Below are 19,151 nucleotides of genomic sequence, written 5' to 3' on the forward strand. Positions count from 1 at the left end.
ACAAAGACATGCATACCCAATTTAGATTTGTGGCAATGTGTAATTTCCGAAAATATATGGTTTTCTGGGGTGAACGTACTTTTTTCTACTTTTGCCCCCCCCAAAACGATGTAAATGTGTTGATTTTGCAGTACCTAAAATGACAGACCATATGGGGGTCTTCTTTTTGGGGCCCCTGTATGCCACGTGCTTGGGTACACCTATATATATTGGGCATCAAACTGTTCAGAGGACCCTAGGCTTTCATATTACGTGGGATTTATCTTGATACCTAAAAGTATGTAGGGAAATACGATGCTGCAGGGTAGAAATTTTGAAGTGACTTTTGGAAATGTCACCAAAACCACCAAATTTAGGAATGGTTTGCGGCTTGGTACTTTAGCGTAGAAAGACATGCATGCCCAATTTGGATTCAGGGGAATGTGTACTTTCCGAAAAGATATGGTTTTCTGGGGTGAACATACTTTTTCCTACCTTTGCCGCCCCCAAATCTATGTAAATGTGTTGATTTTGCAGTATCTGAAATGACAGACCATATGGGGGGCTTCCTTTTGGGGCCCCCTATATGCCACGTGCTTGGGTACACCTATATATATTGGGCATCATACTGTTCAGAGGACCCTAGGCTTTCATATCTGGGGTGATTTCTCTTGATACCTAAAAGTATGTGGGAAATATGATGCTGCAGGGTAGACATTTTTTAGTGATTTTTGGAAATGTCACCAAAGTCACCAAATTTAGGATTGGTTTGCGGCTTGGTACTTTGGAGTACAAAGACATGCATACCCAATTTAGATTCGTGGCAATGTGTACTTTTCGAAAATATATGGTTTTCTGGGGTGAACTTACTTTTTTCTACATTTGCCCCCCTCAAAATGATGTAAATGTGTTGATTTTGAAGTATCTGAAATGACAGAACATATGGGGGTCTTCCTTTTGGGGCCCCTATATGCCACGTGCTTGGGTACACCTATATATATTGGGCATCAAACTGTTCAGAGGACCCTAGGCTTTCATATTTGGGGTGATTTCTCTTGAAACCTAAAAGTATGTGGGTAATACGATCAGGGCAGCCATCAGGGGGGGACAGGGGGGAGAGTTGTAGGGGGCCCCGAGGGTAAGGGGGGCCCGGCCACACCACACTTACTTGATTAGCCGGGCACCCATCTTTCTGAGAGCTGCTGACTTCGGGAATTCATGGACGTTTAAGGGGCCCTGGCCACCAATTTTTTTTCTCTTGTGGGGTCCTAGCCACCAATATTTTTTAATGGGGGGGCCCTGACCACAAATGTTTTTATGGGGGGCCCTGACCACCAATATTTTTTTATTTTTTATTAACATGTGGGAACCCTAGCCACCAATATTTTTGTTTTTTTTACTGTGTGGTGGGGGGCGGACCTGTGGGGTGGGGAGGGCGGACCTGTAGGTGGGGCTTGCGGTGGGTGCACCCCAGGGGGCCCAGGAAATGTTATCGTATGGGGCCCTGCGATTTCTGATGGCGGTCCTGAATACGATGCTGCAGGGTAGAAATTTTTAGGTGGTTTTTTGAAATGTCGCCAAAATCACCAAATTTAGGAATGGTTTGCCGCTTGGTACTTTGGTGTAGAAAGACATGCATACCCAATTTAGATTTGTGGCAATGTGTACTTTCCGAAAATATATGGTTTTCTGGGGTGAACTTACTTTTTTCTACATTTGCCCCCCTCAAAACGATGTAAATGTGTTGATTTTGAAGTATCTGAAATGACAGACCATATGGGGGTCTTCCTTTTCAAGCCCTATATGCCACGTGCTTGGGTACACCTATACATATAGGGCGTCAAACTGTTCAGAGGACCCTAGGCTTTCATATTTGGGGTGATATCTCATGATACCTAAAAGTATGTGGGTAATATGATGCTGCAGGGTTGAAATTTTTAGGTGATTTTTTGAAATGTCGCCAAAATCACTTTGGTGTAGAAAGACATGCATACCCAATTTGGATTCAGAGGAATGTGTACTTTCCGAAAATATATGGTTTTCTGGGGTGAACCTACTTTTTATACTTTTGCCCCCCCCAAAACAATGTAAATGTGTTGATTTTGCAGTATCTGAAATGACAAAACAAACGGGGGGTCTTCCTTTTGGGGCCCCCTATGCCACGTGCTTGGGTACATCTATACATATTGGGCATCAAACAGTGTTTTACATTGATAACTAATGATGTGGTGGAGATATGTTGCTGTAGAGTGGAAGCTTTGAGGTCATTTTTCAAAAAATTCACCAATTTCTATAAAACATTTTAACTTTAGGAAACAATTGCAACTTGGTCATTTGGAGTACAAAGATATTTTTACCCATTTTTGGTTCACCAGAATCTGTTCTTTCTAGTAATGGGTAGTTTTCTAGGGTAAACCTACTGTTTTACTTTTACTGTTTTGGCCTTGAAATCAAAAGTATGCCGTTTGGGGAGCGTTACTTTGAAAACTTGGTTGTGTACTGCTTGTAGATTTTGAGCTATACAAGTGAGAAATTTTCATAAAACTATATATATTTGGTATTGCCGTGTTCAGGAGACATAGACCTTTCTAAATTGGCTATGTTCTCGTACATAAAATAAATGATGTTTCTGATATATGTGATTGTTCTTCGTGAAACATGATTTTTTTCATTTTATTAGACACTTAGAAGCCTATATTTTTTTACAGAATTAGAATTACACCAAAATTCTTGCATATTGTGAAAGTTCAGGTTGTCCTGAAAAAAACAATATATTGTTTTCCTGGGTAAACTAAAAGACCACCCCAGGAAAGGCCCTTAAAGTGAAAGAGTGCAAAATATCTAAAAACTGCTTGGCAGTAGATGTTCGCATCTAGGACAAAATGGCTGGCAGGGAAAGGGTTAAAAAAAGAAAATAAATGGAAGTGTGAACACCGCCATCTCATCCTAACAGATCTTAGATTTCACCTAACGTACTTTCTTTTTGCATATGTTCATGTAATATGTATGTAGAATATCGAATACTAAAGACCTTTATATAAATCGATATTTTATTAGTTATGCACTTATTTACAATTTCTAACAACATGACTACCTTCATAGAAGTGAAACCAATCGTTTGTGTGTGCTTGACTTCCAATAAAAAACAATTAAAAAAAAAATTCTCAGCTTTTTTCAATAGCTCTTCCACACGTTTATCTTATATTTGAGTTTTGCCTCTGAAGCAGGAGACAGACAGTGGCAAGTCATGTGTGGTTGGGGTTTGCAATATCTACAGTAACTAGTGTGCACTAGTCCCCCCTGCAAACAAAATCTGCCAGCAACCTCTGTTAACCCAAAACAAGTTACAAATAGATGCTACAGTGTCCCAGCTGCATTTCATATGACAGGGGTGTTAAAAAGCCATCACTGGTAATAGTAAGAGATGAATTTCCAGTTCTTTGGCTTTTTAATTTAGAGAGGGCAATAGTGCTTTCAACACTTATGAATCACCCCCACCCACTTGTCCCAGTCTGTGTGTGCTAGAGAAAAGGGTATAAGGGATAATCATGTTATCTGCAGGCCCGGATTTGTGGAAAGGCCACCAAGGCCTGGGCCAAGGGGGCGGAATGATGCTCAATCACACCCACATTTTTTCAGAAACACTGGGGAGGCACAGGAGATATACTGCTTCTGTCTTGCAATCAAGTGCTGATCCAAGAGAGGAAACTGGTAGTAATATCAAAACTGCTTTATTTTAAGCACACATGTACAATTACTGCAGTGGGGTGCAAACGAACGCGTTTCGTGCCCTTATCTCGGCACTTCCTTAGAGTTGTGCAAACTTCACACGTGAACATGTTTTAAAGTGCTAGCTCAGGTGCATTTCATTAGTGACTCACTTAATTTCAAGGCAAAGTAAACACTGTGTGATCAATCCATCATATGTGATAAATATCATAAAATACATAAATATATACCCATAATTAAAATGTATCGATTTGAATGTGCTAAAAAGTGCTAAAAAGTTTTTCAATTAATTGTGTATATTACACATCATATATTGTATATTGCTATCATTCATCTTGGTGTCTCGACATATTAATATCTAAATTTCATACAACCATAAAATCATTGAAACATTTAACTGATGTATGTTGTACTCCTTCATATTATCTGTGATGTTCAAACAAAAACGTCGTATTAATAAATTATAAATGATCATTATAAATGTAAATATAAACATAAAGTTCATTTAATATCATTTATAGCGCTATTTTTAGTTATCCATATTTTACTGAAATCTCCATTATCTTCATATAGTTTTTTCATATTTCATGTACATATTTAATGTTATAATAAAATTTCTGTTTACTTATATATTATGCACAGGAGATATGATAGTTTTAAATTCCCCGTGCGCAATGGGCTCTGGTCCCACTGACCAAAATTTGCCCGGATAAGGGGAGGGACGAACGGCAGTGGGCCTAGGGGCGCCCACTATGTAAATCGGGCCCTGGTTATCTGCTTTCAGAAAATCAGGATGTGATAGTGTAGCAATGCCAACCATGGAGAGAGAGACAAAGAATCATCAATCTGTTTTGTGCCAATCTTTAGTTTAATAACTACATACAGAATAAAAAGTACAAATGTTATGTCAACTTATACTAACAGACAGTAAAACTAAACTGCAAGTCAAAAAATGGTCGAAATTTGCTTGCAGCTACAACAGGACAAGAGTTTTTAAGGTGATGATAAAGCTTAGGAATTACAAAACCAGGCGGTTCACAAGCGCAGTTGCCAATAGCAACCAATCAGCAATTACATTTAAACAGTGTATTGTAAATTATAAAATTAAAACATAGACCTCATCAAATCTAATGCCAACTGCACTTGTGTAAATCAGAGTCTATATTAGTTAATAAGCCCCTGAATGTTGTCAAAGGCGCCTGTGCAAGTTAGCACATATAGTATGTTGGTAAATCAGCCCTCCTTAGTATTGTACTTATGGGTAATTCTCTTAATTAAACCGTCCAAGCACAATTCCCTAAATTAGTAATGAAAACCAGGGTCTGATAAAGACCGATTTACTGGATAAAAAAGGGTTAATGATTTTACCATGTTTTATGAGAATGTTGATAGTGTGCATTGCATTTCAAGTTTTATCATGATTATGACATTGCAGTTAATATTGAGGTGCAGCAATAGGACTTAAGCTTTGTTGTCACATGACACAAGACCGACAATGGAGAGAGAAAAAAGATCTTTTTTTTGTTTGGCCAACAATTTCCATTTTAGCAACAACTACATATGGAATAATAGGTAACAACTGCATGTTATTGTACACTGGTAGAAATAAAACTGATTGTCAAGACTTTTCAACTACAGTAGGACATATATTACAAGTCATGATGCATCTTGAAGGCTATAATTAGGCATCTTTCCCATTCATTACTACAGTAAAACAGAGTCTTATCAACAATGATTTACTGGATAAAAACTTTCATAGATATTAACTTTTCATGCCTTTATTTCTTTGACCATTATGACATCATACTGATCGTTTGACCATTATGACATCATAATGATCTTTTGACTATTATGACATCATAATGATCTTGACCATTATGACATCATAATGATCAAAGTAAAGCTTAAGGTTCAGCAGGATATTGTAGTCATTTTACACTTGACTTTCAACGGAGACAGAGAGAATGAATTCAATCTGTCTTTTTTTTCTTACAATCTTATTTTTAACAACATCTATTAATGGAACAACAGGTATTTAATTAATATTTACTTATTAATGCCGAATATAGAACCTATTGCCAAAATTTCTGTGCTAATATAATAGATAGGAGATAAGTGTTTGAAGGTGATATCTTGACTGCTGTACTTACGGGTCATTCCCATTAAATTTGACAATAGGGAATTATTAACAAGATTGCTCCTTTCCTTTAAATTTGTAAATAAAACCTTATATAATTGAATTTAACGCTGTTACCTTCACTGCACCCCACATCATTTAACCAATATAAATCAAAGGAATCATTTTTAGTCTATAGACTAGGCAAACACTCGATATTAGTATGAAGATGTATTTCTCTCATAAAATACATTTTGCAAATCATGTTTTTTTTTATTACAGAACCTAATGAGCTACAGCAGAACGAATTACTGCAGAAGAAGGATTTACTAAGTCAAAATATTGAGGAATTGAAACTTACCTTTAGTAAGATACACAATATTTTATTAAACATTTTATGAACTTTTCTTATTACTGTAATAAAAATATTTGGGGAAACACCAGTATCAAAGGTGACAATACATGCACAGATAGAAATAGGGATGTAGCGAACCGCCGATAATGTGTTCGCGAACGCCGTTCGCGAACACCGGCAAAAAATGCGAACAGTTCGCGAACAGTTTGCGAACTTCGAACATCCGAAAATCGTTCGATTCGAACGATCGAAGGATTTTAATCGTTCGAATCGAACGAAAATCGTTCGATTTTAGCGACCGAATGGTCGAACGATTTTGACGCGAACGCCTATTGGCGAACGTCGCGCGACGTTCGCGAACTTGCGGCGGACGCGAACAGCCGATGTTCGCGCGAACAAGTTCGCCGCAGAACAGTCCGCGACATCCCTAGATAGAAACTTCGTTTTCTACAATATTCGGTGCATGTATGGTAGGAAACAAGCCAAACTGATATCTGCAAGACTTGGATATCGCGCCTTTGAAGGCACCCAAATATCGGGCAGGGGATAATGCTTAATTGTCCGATAGAGGTAGAATTCTATTGCTTCTACCTGTTTATCTGAGGATTCAGCTCTTAACTTTTTAATGAAATTGATCGTAATTGTTACGTGTATGGCCACCTTAAGGGTTCCCAAGCCAAAACATACATGTTTACTTTATGGGTCAGATTTATCAAGGGTCGAAGTGAATTCGAGGGAATTTTCGAAGTAAAAAAATTCAAGTCATTTTTGGATACTTCGACCATCGAATAGGATACTACGACTTCAACTTTGATTCAAAGTAAAATAGTTTGAATATTCGATAATCAAAGTACTGTCTCTTAAAAAAATCTTTGATTTCAATACTTCGCCAAATTAAACCTGCTGAAGTGCTATGTTAGCCTATAGGGACCTTTTAGAGCATTTGTATACGTTTTTTGAAGTCAAAGAAAAATTGTTCGATTGATGGATGAAATCCTTCGAAACGTTCGATTCAAAGGATTTCATCGTTCGTTCGAACGATTTTACTTCGACCGCAAATGTCCAAATTCAATGTAAAAAAACTTCGATTTCGATATTCGAAGTCGAAGTATTCCAATTTGATGGTTGAATTTCGAAGTTTTTTCTACTTCGAAATTCGACCCTTGATAAATCTGCCCCTATGTGTTTTTGGTGCAGGCTTGTCTGTCCTTTTAGTTCAGTAGAACTAATGAGATGTTTTTGTGGTTTTACAGGTGGCAGACCCACAAATTTCAAAAGTAAAGAAAATGATTTGCCCCCTGAAGCACAAGAGAAAGGTATGATTTATTATTTTGATCAGCTGACCTGTAATATTGTCCATACTGCTCTAAGAAAAGATACATAACATAGGTTCATCTTTTATTCTTTTACCCTTTAATAGTACTACTGCAAATCATAACGCCATAGGTATTTGCTTGCCCAGAACTAAGTAAACACAGAATAAAATATTCTAGTTAAGAGACCCAGTGACATTTTATATTACTCAATTATCCTTTACCGGTAGTTAATTGCATAATTGCACGCATTCCGTAATTTTCTAATGTGATTGAAACACGTTTAAATTTGCTTTATATTATCAACCGTGAATCACAGAAATCGTCTACAGCAGCTAATTATTGAATTCTCAATTTATTCAAAAACTATGCAACTAAAGGCACACAAACAGAATCTTTAAGGGTTTTATTAAGGGCTTGGTTGATGTCCTATATAGATTCATATTGTTTTCATGCCCCTAAATATAGTGCATAATAGTAGCATTAATATACTTTATAGCCAGATCAGATTTTGACTAAATCAACTAGGGATTCACTGAATCCACTATTTTGGATTCGGCCGTACCGAATCCGAACCCTAATTTGCATATGCAAATTAGGGGTTGGAAGGGGAAAACATTTTTTACTTCCTTGTTTTGTGACAAAAAGTCATGCGATTTCCCTCCCCGTCCCTAATTTGCATATGCAAATTAGGATTTGGATTTGGTTTGGCCGGGCAGAAGGATTCGGCCGAATCCTGCTGAAAAGGGCCGAATCCCGAACCGAATCCTGGATTCGGTGCATCCCTAAAATCAACACCCCATTATACAGTTAAATTTAAAACAGCATGTTGAGTTAACACTGTAACAGTATAATGCAAATAACCATATTCAATGAGCGTGTTTTACTATATATTTGCAACTATTTGTGCTCGTATGTCCTTCAGCTTCTGTAATATTTGTTCCATTTTATTGCAGCTTCCAAGGTCCAGGAAATACAAGAAAAGATGAAGAAGCTGATTCATACAGTAAAGGGCAAACACAGGAAAGGTAAATCCTTCAGCAGTTACAATTATGGATGCACCGAATCCATGATTTTGGATTTGGCCGATCCCCCGAATCCTTCGGGAAAGATTCGGCCGAATACTGAACCGAATCCTAATTTGCATATGCAAATTATGGATGAGAAGGGAAACATTTTTTTACTTCCTTGTTTTGTGACAAAAAGTAACCCGATTTCCCTCCCCACCTCTAATTTGCATACGGAAATTCGGATTCGGCCGAATCCTGCTGAAAAACGCTGAATCCTGACCAAATCCAGAACTAAATCCGGGATTCGGTGCATCCCTAGTTTCAATAACTTAAAATTAATTTACATCATATTCTCACGTAAGATTTAGTTCTCGCGTTTCTTAATTTTAACCGTAAACCCTAATACACAGGCAGCTTATTATGTTCAAAATGTGGTTTACTACACGCAAAAATAATTAGAGCTGCCACACTCATTAAATTAAAATCCATAGTCCTTTTATGCATTGTATCTTATATGGCCTAAAATAAATGCGGACTGTGTTACATAATGTGTGGCTTTATAGTGTAAACGACTGCCAGCCATAAATATAAAGAGAATATTCCGAAATGGAATATTTTGGTACATAATAATTTATACTGAGTTATACTATTATTAAATATTACCTGTCGGTGACATGTTTGTTACATTTCTACTACTTGTGTTGTCTTTCTTTCCATAGAAATACCAGTACCGGACACCAGGGATGCCTCAGCTGCACCTGTAACAGACTCACCTGGATTACTACAAAGTAAGTACATTTGCTTTATGAAATTGTATAATGCTTATATAATGTATAATTGTATAATGCTTATACTGCTTGTTGAAAGCTATGCATCTTTACATTATGCCTATTCATATGAAACCCACATTAAGGGGGATAATTATTAAAGGTTCAGTTGTGTTTTCCCCCAAAAAAAATCACTTTTTTCCCCCAAGATTTATTATGCCACAAAGTTGCTAAAATTCTGAATCTGAAAACACTACAGCTAAAACCTGTCGAGGTTATGTAGAAGTCAATGGCAGAGGTCCATTTAACCATTTGAAAAAAAAATTCTGCCATCATGATTTTCAGGTTTTTTTCTGTGGTTTGCGCTCGAAAACTCAATAAATTCAAGGCTTTTCAGCCTATAATTCGAGATATTCGTGTTTTTTCACCGGATTGCTTTCAATCAAATTTTTTTATATGTAGGGTTGTGAGTTTTTTCAAGGTAGAAAAAAACCTCAGAAACTCGACCTTTGATAAATAACCCCCTAAATGTGTTTCAAAGGTGTATGTAGTCAAGATGATTGGGCGCCTAGGGATAACCTCCCTGATATTGGTGAACTTGCTGATTGCAGCAAATGTTCAAGATGTATTATAACTGTTTAGTCAGATAAAATCATGGGTGTACACAGACTACAGAAAAGTTGCAGATATTCAGAAATGAACATTTGCATATAATTCTTATAGATTTCAATGTTTTCAGTAGTACTAATAACATTTTATTTTTATTTTAGAGGGCAAAGACCATTTGCGACAAATTGCTGAGAAAGGTAATATCTTAATAAATTCTTATACACAGTAGTGCCCTGTGAATTTTTAGTTAAAAATAAAAGTAATAACTCTAGACCCTGTCATTCACTCCTCATATCCAGTCACTTATTAAATCATGTCACTTCCACCTAAGGATCATATCCAAAATACGATCATTTATCACCCAAGATGCTGCCAAAATTCTTATTCACTCTCTCGTCATATCACGTCTAGACAACTGTAACTTTCTTTTAATTGGCATTCCCCTCCAGAGACTGTCACCTCTTCAGTCCATAATGAACACTGCTGCGAGGCTCATAAACCTCAGCAACCGCTCCTCCTCTGCCACGCCATTCTGTCAATCCCTGCACTGACTTCGGCTACCTTTCAGAATCAAATTCAAATTAATGACCCTGACATTCAAACCACTTCATAACTCTGCCCCACCCTACATCTCTGAACTCATCTTTTATATTCTCACCCAACCGCTTACTACGCTCCTCTACTGACCTGCTATTTAACTCTTCTCTCATTACCTCCTCACATGCTCGCATTCAAGACTTTGCAAGGGCTGCACCCCTCCTCTGGAACTCTCTCCCACGGTTTGTCCGACTTTCTCCCAACCTTTCTGCTTTCAAGAAATATCTTAAAACGCACTTCTTTGAGAAGCCTACCCTCACTCTGATTAACTACCAAATGCAACACCACATACAGTACCACATTTCTCACCCACTTTATTCGATCTTGCCCACTCCCACACCTTGTGTATTACTCCCTTCCCTTTAGAGTGTAAGCTCTTTTGCATAGGGCCTCCCTCACCTTTTATACCGGTATTGATTGTGATGTATGTAACTGTGATTTAGTTGTATAATCACATTTACTTTACAGTGCTACGCAATATGTTGGCGATATATAAATACATGTTAATAATAGACTCAAAACTGTCATTTTATGGCTTAATTATTCCATCAAATTAATATGTGATTGCTATTTACTTGTGTTTTTAACCCCAACAAAAAGCAAAACTGATCTCCAGTTTAGGTGTATAAAGAGTTGTATTTATAAAGACTGCACTTAAAAACAATTAGAATATCTGTATTGGAGGTGCACCAAATTTAGAATATGGGTCATGATTTGGTCAAATATCGGTACTTTTGATTTGTTTGAACTTAATCTGATCCCTTATAATTATGTGGAATTACGCTCTAAACAACCACAACGTTTAATTTTTATGTTCAATATTGAATTTTACTATTTAATTTAATAGGCAAATAAGGGTTCAGATCCAGTACGGTATTCAGTAGATTGGCCAAAACCATAAATGTCAGATTTGGTCCATCATTAATATGTAATATTTAATTAGAATAGTAATAATTACATTACTGTGTGCTTTTTTAAGGAGCTTCTGCAAAGAAGAAAATAACCGATATGATGAGTGATATCAATAACAGCAAGGGTAAAACTCTTTCAATTCTCATAAACAAAAGTTTAACATGTAAACATTAATTTCTATAATTAAACACTGACATGCTTGTGACACACTTGCATTATTGATGCAAATAAAGTATGCAAAACACGTGTTATAAAGGGTACACTTAAATCAATTGGAATATGTTTATTAGGGATGCGCCAAATCCAGAATATTAATTATGATTTAGTCAAATAGTATTTTGCAGGATTCTGATTAAGAACGGATCCCTTATAATTATGTGTAATTACTCTCTAGACAACTGCAGTTGAAATTTTTTGTTCAGTATTAATGGAATATTTTTATTTTATCCATACTTAATATGCAAATTAGGGTTTAGATACATTGAACTATTCAGAGGATGATTCACTATTTGGCCAAAAGCAAAAATTCTGAATTTGGTCCATCATTAATGTTTAATTTCATATGCAAAACCACATAGATCAATGCATTAGATTTGTTGTCAGGACTCTTTTAGATTCAGCATTAATAATTACATTACTGTGTGCTTTTCTAGATTCTGCAAAGAAGAAAATAACAGATCTGGTGAACAGCAAAGGTAAAACTCTCATAAACAAAAGTTTAATATGTTAAATATATCTCTATAATTAACCACTGACATATTTGTGATTATTAATTAGGGATGCACCAAATCCACTTTTTGGGATTTGGCTGAATCCCCAAATCCTTCATGAAAAATCTGGACGAATACCAAACCAAATCTGAATTTGAATATGCAAATAATGGTCCGTCTAGTAATTACAACCACAAAGTTAAATTTTTTTATGTTCAATATTGATTGAGTTTTACTATTTGATTTAATATGCAAAGAAGGGTTCAGGTCCAGTACGGTATTCAGTAGATAGATAATTTAATAAAATTTGTTGCCAAGGCTCTTTTAGATTCAGCATTAATAATTACATTACTGTGTGCTTTTGTTAGGAGATGCTGCAAAGAAGAAAGTATCAGATATGATAGATGATCTCAAGAACACCAAAGGTAAAACTCTCTAAAATATGGGTTATTATTTGTTTATATACTAATCAATAATTTGCAGGGTTCTTATTTGTCTTAACTGAATCAGATTCCTTATAATTATATAGAATAACACTCTAGAGAACCGCTGTGTAATTAGTTTTTTTCAACATTAATGGAATATTTTTATTTTACTCACATTTTGGGGCAGATTTATCAAGGGTCGAATTTCGAAGTGATAAATACTTTCGAAATTCGACCCTCGAATTGAAATACTTTTTTTTACCAAATTTGGCCATCGAATGATGGAAGTAAAATCGTTTGAACGATTCGAACGATTTTAGCGTACGATCGAACGATTTTACTTTGATGTGTAAAGACTTAGAAAAATGGTCTAGAAGGTCCCCATAGGCTAACATAGCACTTCGGCAGGTTTAATTTGACGAACTATTGAAGTCGAAGTTTTTTTAAAGAGACAGAACTTCGATTATCGAATATTCAAACTATTTTACTTCGAATCAAATTCGAAGTAAATTCGAAGTCGTAGGGGCAAATTTACTTAAGGTCGAATATCGAGGGTTAATTAACCCTCGATATTCGACTGTTAAATCCTTCAACATCGAATATGGATTTTAATCCATCGATCGAACGATTTTTGTTCAAAAAAAAAATGCTTAGGAAGCCTAAGGGGACCTTCCCCATAGGCTAACATTGACTTCGGTAGCTTTTAGGTGGCGAACTAGGGGGTCGCAGTTTTTTCTTAAAGAGAATGGTCGAACGATTTTTTGTTTGAATTGTTCAAGTCGAAGTAGCCCATTCAATGGTCGAAGTAGCCAAGAAAACCATTCGAAATTCAACGTTTTTTTCCTCTATTCCTTCACTCGAGCTAAGTAAATGGGCCCCGTAGTATCCTATTCGATGGTCGAAGTATCCAAAAAATTACTTTGAATTTCGAATTTTTTTACTTCGAAAACTCCCTCGAATTCACTTCGACCCTTGATAAATCTGCCCCTATATATGCATTTTTGGAGATGACTCAGTATTCAGCCAAACCCAAAAATTCCAGATTTGGTCCCTTATTAATGTTTCATTTCATAAGCAAAAACCACATAGAATATTAAATTACAATAGCATTAATAATTACATTACTGTTTGCTTTTGTAGATTCTGCAAAGAAGAAATTAACAGATATTCTGAGTGATCTCAAGAACAGCAAGGGTAAAACGCTTTAACTTTTTATTAGTAAACACCGATCTGTTTGTGACACAATTGCATTATTGATGCAAATAAACATATTAAAAACACTGAACTACTTTTACTGTAGCTGCAATTATTTGGGCTCTTGTGTTTTTATGCTCAGTAATATTTGTTCCATTTTATTACAGATTCCAAGGTCCAGGAAATAAAAGATACGATGGAGGAGTTGCTTGATGCCATGAAAGAGAAATACAGGAAAGGTAAATTCTTCAGTAGATTTAATAAACTATTTAAATCTGCATATTGTATATTATTATGTAGCATTCTATATGGATATTCTGCTGTGTATACATTTACTTAATTAACCCTCGATATTCGACCATCGAAGTAAAATCCTTCGATTTAGAATATCGAAATTGAAGGATTTACCGCAATTCGTTCGTTCGAACGATTGTAGGAAAAATTGTTCGATCGAACGATTAAATCCTTCAAATCGAACGATTCAAAGGATTTTAATTCATTGATCGAACAATTTTCCTTCTATAAAAAAATACTTAGAACGCCTATGGGGACCTTCCCCATAGGCTAACATTGTACCTCGGTAGGTTTCAGGTGGCAAAGTAGGTGGTCGAAGTTATTTTTTAAGAGACAGTACTTCGACTACCGAATGGTCGAACGATTTTTAGTTCGAACCGTTTGATTCGAAATCGAAGTAGCCAATTCGATGGTTGAAGTAGCCAATTCGATGTTCGAAGTAGCCAAAAAAATACTTTGAAATTCGAAGTATTTTTATTCTAATCCTTCACTCGAACTAAATAAATGTGCCCCTTAATTTCATATTTGTAGAATATTTTTATAATTAAAAGTATGCTGCTCTTTACACATTTCTTTGTCAAATATGAATTCTTGAACTGCTCCAATTTCATTCTGTCTCAGTAAAACATAAACCAATCCTTACCAATCTTTGAGTAAATGAGCTCCTAACAACCATTATTTGTTTGTTTTTATAGGAAGTTTTCAACTAAATACAGACGAACCAGTAGAAGGTAAGAAAGTTTTTGTATCATGTCCCTTTACTATGTTTATTAAAGATTAACTTTTAAAACTCCTCACTAGTCCCTGGTCCAAAACCGAACGATAGTCTATAATTTTAGCATTAAGCTGCTACTGGATAATGACTTTACAAGAAGTGTTTATATTTTATTTTTTCCTGGCAAATATTGCAAAGTATGAGCGTATGTCTCATTATAGAAAAACTATTTATATGTATATGACCCCATAGACAGAAAATATACCCATTAAAGCATATATATTAGCGTTCCTACTGGTAGATCAAGCTGCTTATTACATAATTATCTTTTACAGATATGCTGAAAGAAGCATTTGAAAATCTGGAAAAACTAAGAAAAATAAGCACAACAATCATCTGCGTACTTAGCCTGATTTGTGTTGGAATTCTCGTGTGTGTTGCTGTATACAGAACTTGTCACCGAAGAACGTAGGTGTTATTTCAATACATTTCTTTTTATTGTTAACTTCTGTCCAGAAATGTAACTTTATTTTCCTAATTTTGTGATACAGTGAAAAGGATAAAGTAAGCCAAATGGAGCAAGGCACTTCATAAGTTCAACTGGTCCTACTTCGGTGAATCTAGAATACAGATCAGGAGAGAGTTATTTCAGGGAATGGAGCTGCCTGATATCTTCAAGACAAATCTTCCAAGGCATATTTAGAAACACGCAAGCTATAGAGCAATAAATATAAGCAACATAAAAATATATGCAGGTGCATGTAAATTTGTCATACAATAAAAATCCATAAAACTACTCTTGTGTGAAGCTTCATTATTAATCTGGCAATAGAAAAAAAAACTGGGTTTGGTAGGACCATGTAAATTTTGAAGGAAAGGTTATTATAAAGGATAAAAGTGCTCCTCGTGATGAACATACTGTGCAGATTTTGGATGTGGAAGTGTAGTGTGAAAATGATAGGTTACACTATTCCCTGTACCAGAAGACCACAGACAGGAATACTCTGCTTCATAGATCTAGTTGTCACCATATAACACTTAAAAAAAATCCCTTTCTGTCACACAATTTTGTCGGGTCCTACGATATAACTCAAACACAGAAAGGTGTGAAACCCAGATCAGTGAAATGTGAGAGAGATTGAGAAAAACATTAGAATCTGCCAGTGAAAGGGTAAGAACCCCACGTGAGAAGTTTAATAGTAGTCAAATGACTTTTGTCATCAGGTACAACACGGCCTTGGACTGAGTAAGTCGCATGGTAAGGGACAATTGGCCCATCATCAGGGCTGACAAGGATCCCCGGTGATGGCATACACAAGGGGACAACATTTCCGTGAGTTGTTGATCTTAACGGACCTGGTGAAATGTTACCAAAGACAGCAGTCGTCTTGGCTCAAGTTTGGTAAATGGGGAGTTGTTTCAGATGTCTTATTGTATTCACCACCACACATGTTGTATATATGGTTACCTGCCCTTGTGGCTTAGCATATATAGGCAAAACAGATTTAACCCTAAGAATTCGCATGGATAGACATAGATTTGCCATTAGCACAGCATTCAGGGATGGGAAGACAGTGAAGCCTGTGGCCAAGCACTATCTTGAAACAGGCCATAGATTACCTACTTTTAAATACACTGGTATCAATCATGTACCTGAACCCAGAAGACGGGGGGATAGTTCCCAAATGTTGCTACAACGCGAGACATTTTGGATAAAACGATTAGATACTTTAGTTCCAAAAGGACTGAACGAACAGTGCTACTTTAATTGCTTTTTAAACTCGAGATAGTCTGTCTGTGGAAGGTTTTGCTGTTTCAGGAGCTGGATTGGCAGTTATATAAAGTAATACTGCCGGCATATTTATTATAATGATATTATTGAAAATTGATTTATAATTGAGTTATTTATTGTAAGGAATTTTCTGAGAGTTCTTTGTAACTTTGAGGTGATGTTAAAGTGGAGGGAGGTTTCTGATGCGTGGAAGGGTTACACCCAGGGAAGTTATTTTTATCTCCTCTAGACCATCTCCTTGGTATGGTTTGTAAGTAACGCAGGAGGATTTACGAAGTCAAATAATTTAACAATTTGTCTTCCAGGGCTGCTAAAGAAATGAGCACCATACACAACACTTTATAATTATTACATCTCATCCCAAGGTTTGGGTACATGTTTTTATTCACAATTACTCTTCTTAAAGGACCAGTAACACCAAAAATGTTTATCTAAAAATTCCATTCCAAATGCTAAAATAATAGCCATACCCTAATACATTGATATAAATTACCTAGCTGTTTTTTTCAAAAAATGTCAAAATAGCCTTTCTTCATGGCTCTCTGTAAAATGGAGAAAAGGCGACCAGTTCCCACAGCGTGCTTGCTCCCGACGTGTTCCTCCACATAGAACCGGAAGTGAGGAACAGGAAGCCGGGAGGTAAGGTATTGACAGTCCAAGAGAGAACTGCCGAGGGTTCAATAAATAATTCCTCTGGTCATTAGGTCTTCCACATACTCACTACAAACAGTCTTTTTATAAAAAAAAAAACAAAAAAAAACCTCAAGACTAACAAATGGATGTGATGTGTAATGCTTAAGGAAAGTGCCTCCTGCAGTGAAATGGACACCCTTTGCACCAGCTCTGTATGTATGCTCCCCCTCCGCACTCTGGTTGCACTTTGGTTCCCTTTAGGTGCCTGTCCCACTCTCCCAGAAAAGGTTCTCTGGGCCTCCACCAGAGTCTTTGCTGACCGTGTCATTTGCATCACTAACCGATACCTAACTGACCGTTTAATGATCATTATCATTAATTGAATTGTCCATTTAATTATGTGGAGCCCTATGATAGTTTTCTATGACTAGTTTGACAACAACTGGTTACAATAAATCATATTTACTCATCAGGCTTTGAATATTGCCATCATCATCATAATGTGGAGGGTGTTTTACAGTTTACAGTTTTACATTTTGTCCAGTCAATCAACGAAAATGTTGAGTGATCAACCAAAATGATTTTTAGGGTTCTATGTAAAGACTAATTATGAAATTATCCACTGCTGCTTGTTTAACAAAAATATGAAAAGTTAAAAAAGTAACACCAACATGCCCATATACTTCCTTTACATTGAGTATTTATAACAATCGCTGGGCTATTCCATAGACTACAGGTGGCCTTGGAAAATACCCTTACACTACATATAAGTATGTATTAGATTAGACCTGTTATCTGAAACACTTAGGAGCCAGGAGTTTCATATATAAAGCTACCTTGCTTTTGAAAATTGCGGAAAATGACACGTTAAAAGCAAAATCAGTTAGTTTTATTACACATTTAAAGCCTGTGTCAAACTGAAACACAAGCTGTTGTATACATAGCTTTTTAATATAAAAGAAAACAACTTTGAAAGGAGGTTAGGAAAAGTTCTCTCATTAAGAGCAGGAACAAATGATCAACTTAGAACTAATTCAGTAGGGCATACAAAAATCTGTAACTCTCGACAGCTGGGATTCCACCACTTGAGAATAACACTTGGGGGCCGATTCATCAAGGGTCGAATATCGAGGGTTAATTAACCCTCGATATTCGACTAGGAACTAAAATCGTTCGACTTCGATATTCGAAGTCGAACGATTTAGCGCAAATCCTACGATCGAAGGATTATTCGTTCGATCGAACGATTAAATCCTTCGAATCGAACTATTCGAAGGATTTTAATCCAACGATCGAAGGAATATCCTTCGATCAAAAAAACTCAGGCAAGCCTATGGGGACCTTCCCCATAGGCTAACATTGACTTCGGTAGCTTTTAGCTGCCGAACTAGGGGGTCGAAGTTTTTCTTAAAGAGACAGTACTTCGACTATCGAATGGTCGAATAGTCGAACGATTTTTAGTTCGAATCGTTCGATTCGAAGTCGTAGTCGAAGGTCGAAGTAGCCCATTCGATGGTCGAAGTAGCCCAAAAAACACTTCGAAATTCGACGTTTTTTTAATTCGAATCCTTCACTCAAGCTTTGTAAATGTGCCCCTTGGTGATGGCTGGAAGGAGAACCCTGGTGGCCAGTTTTGTTGCTAATGTGGTTTTTTAATACCGTCACTCTTGCAGACAGCTGAGATGTTGAACTTTAAGCGCAATCTTGGCCTTTACAATGAATGTGCTGGATAGTGAAAAGCTCCATAAGATGTAATGAAATTGCACAGTATATGATTGATATCCAGTAGTAAGTACTACATACTAGGGATGTGCGGGGCGGCCCAAAACTCGTAGGTCAGGCGGTTTGGGCTAGCTACCACAAATAATCTTCGGGTTGTGCACTCCCTTCTGCTCTCCCCGCTCGCGATCTCACATTGCCAGCTTCTGGGCGTCAGTTTATAGAGTTGCGCCTGCCTCGCCTCTTTAATGACATCACTGCTGAGCAGGCTCAGGTCTATGA

General features: G+C 36.6%; 1 protein-coding gene across 1 annotated transcript in view; it reads left to right on the top strand.

Moving 5' to 3' along the window:
• The window catches only part of irx5al.2.L (iroquois homeobox 5a like gene 2 L homeolog), a 39,301-nt gene extending 23,572 nt beyond the window's left edge, over positions 1-15,729 (top strand). Inside the window, exons 3-15 of the mRNA XM_018262926.2 lie at positions 6,107-6,190; positions 7,433-7,495; positions 8,449-8,520; positions 9,222-9,290; positions 10,040-10,075; positions 11,455-11,511; positions 12,041-12,082; positions 12,466-12,522; positions 13,663-13,716; positions 13,884-13,955; positions 14,706-14,741; positions 15,061-15,193; positions 15,277-15,729. Coding sequence (XP_018118415.2) covers positions 6,107-6,190; positions 7,433-7,495; positions 8,449-8,520; positions 9,222-9,290; positions 10,040-10,075; positions 11,455-11,511; positions 12,041-12,082; positions 12,466-12,522; positions 13,663-13,716; positions 13,884-13,955; positions 14,706-14,741; positions 15,061-15,193; positions 15,277-15,319 — 818 coding nt within the window. The 3' untranslated portion in view covers positions 15,320-15,729. The remainder of the gene's footprint in view (positions 1-6,106; positions 6,191-7,432; positions 7,496-8,448; positions 8,521-9,221; positions 9,291-10,039; positions 10,076-11,454; positions 11,512-12,040; positions 12,083-12,465; positions 12,523-13,662; positions 13,717-13,883; positions 13,956-14,705; positions 14,742-15,060; positions 15,194-15,276) is intronic.
• Positions 15,730-19,151: the final 3,422 nt, after the last annotated feature.

This window comes from Xenopus laevis, chromosome 5L, assembly GCF_017654675.1.
Source record: "Xenopus laevis strain J_2021 chromosome 5L, Xenopus_laevis_v10.1, whole genome shotgun sequence".
In the NCBI taxonomy this organism is placed as follows: domain Eukaryota; kingdom Metazoa; phylum Chordata; class Amphibia; order Anura; family Pipidae; genus Xenopus; species Xenopus laevis.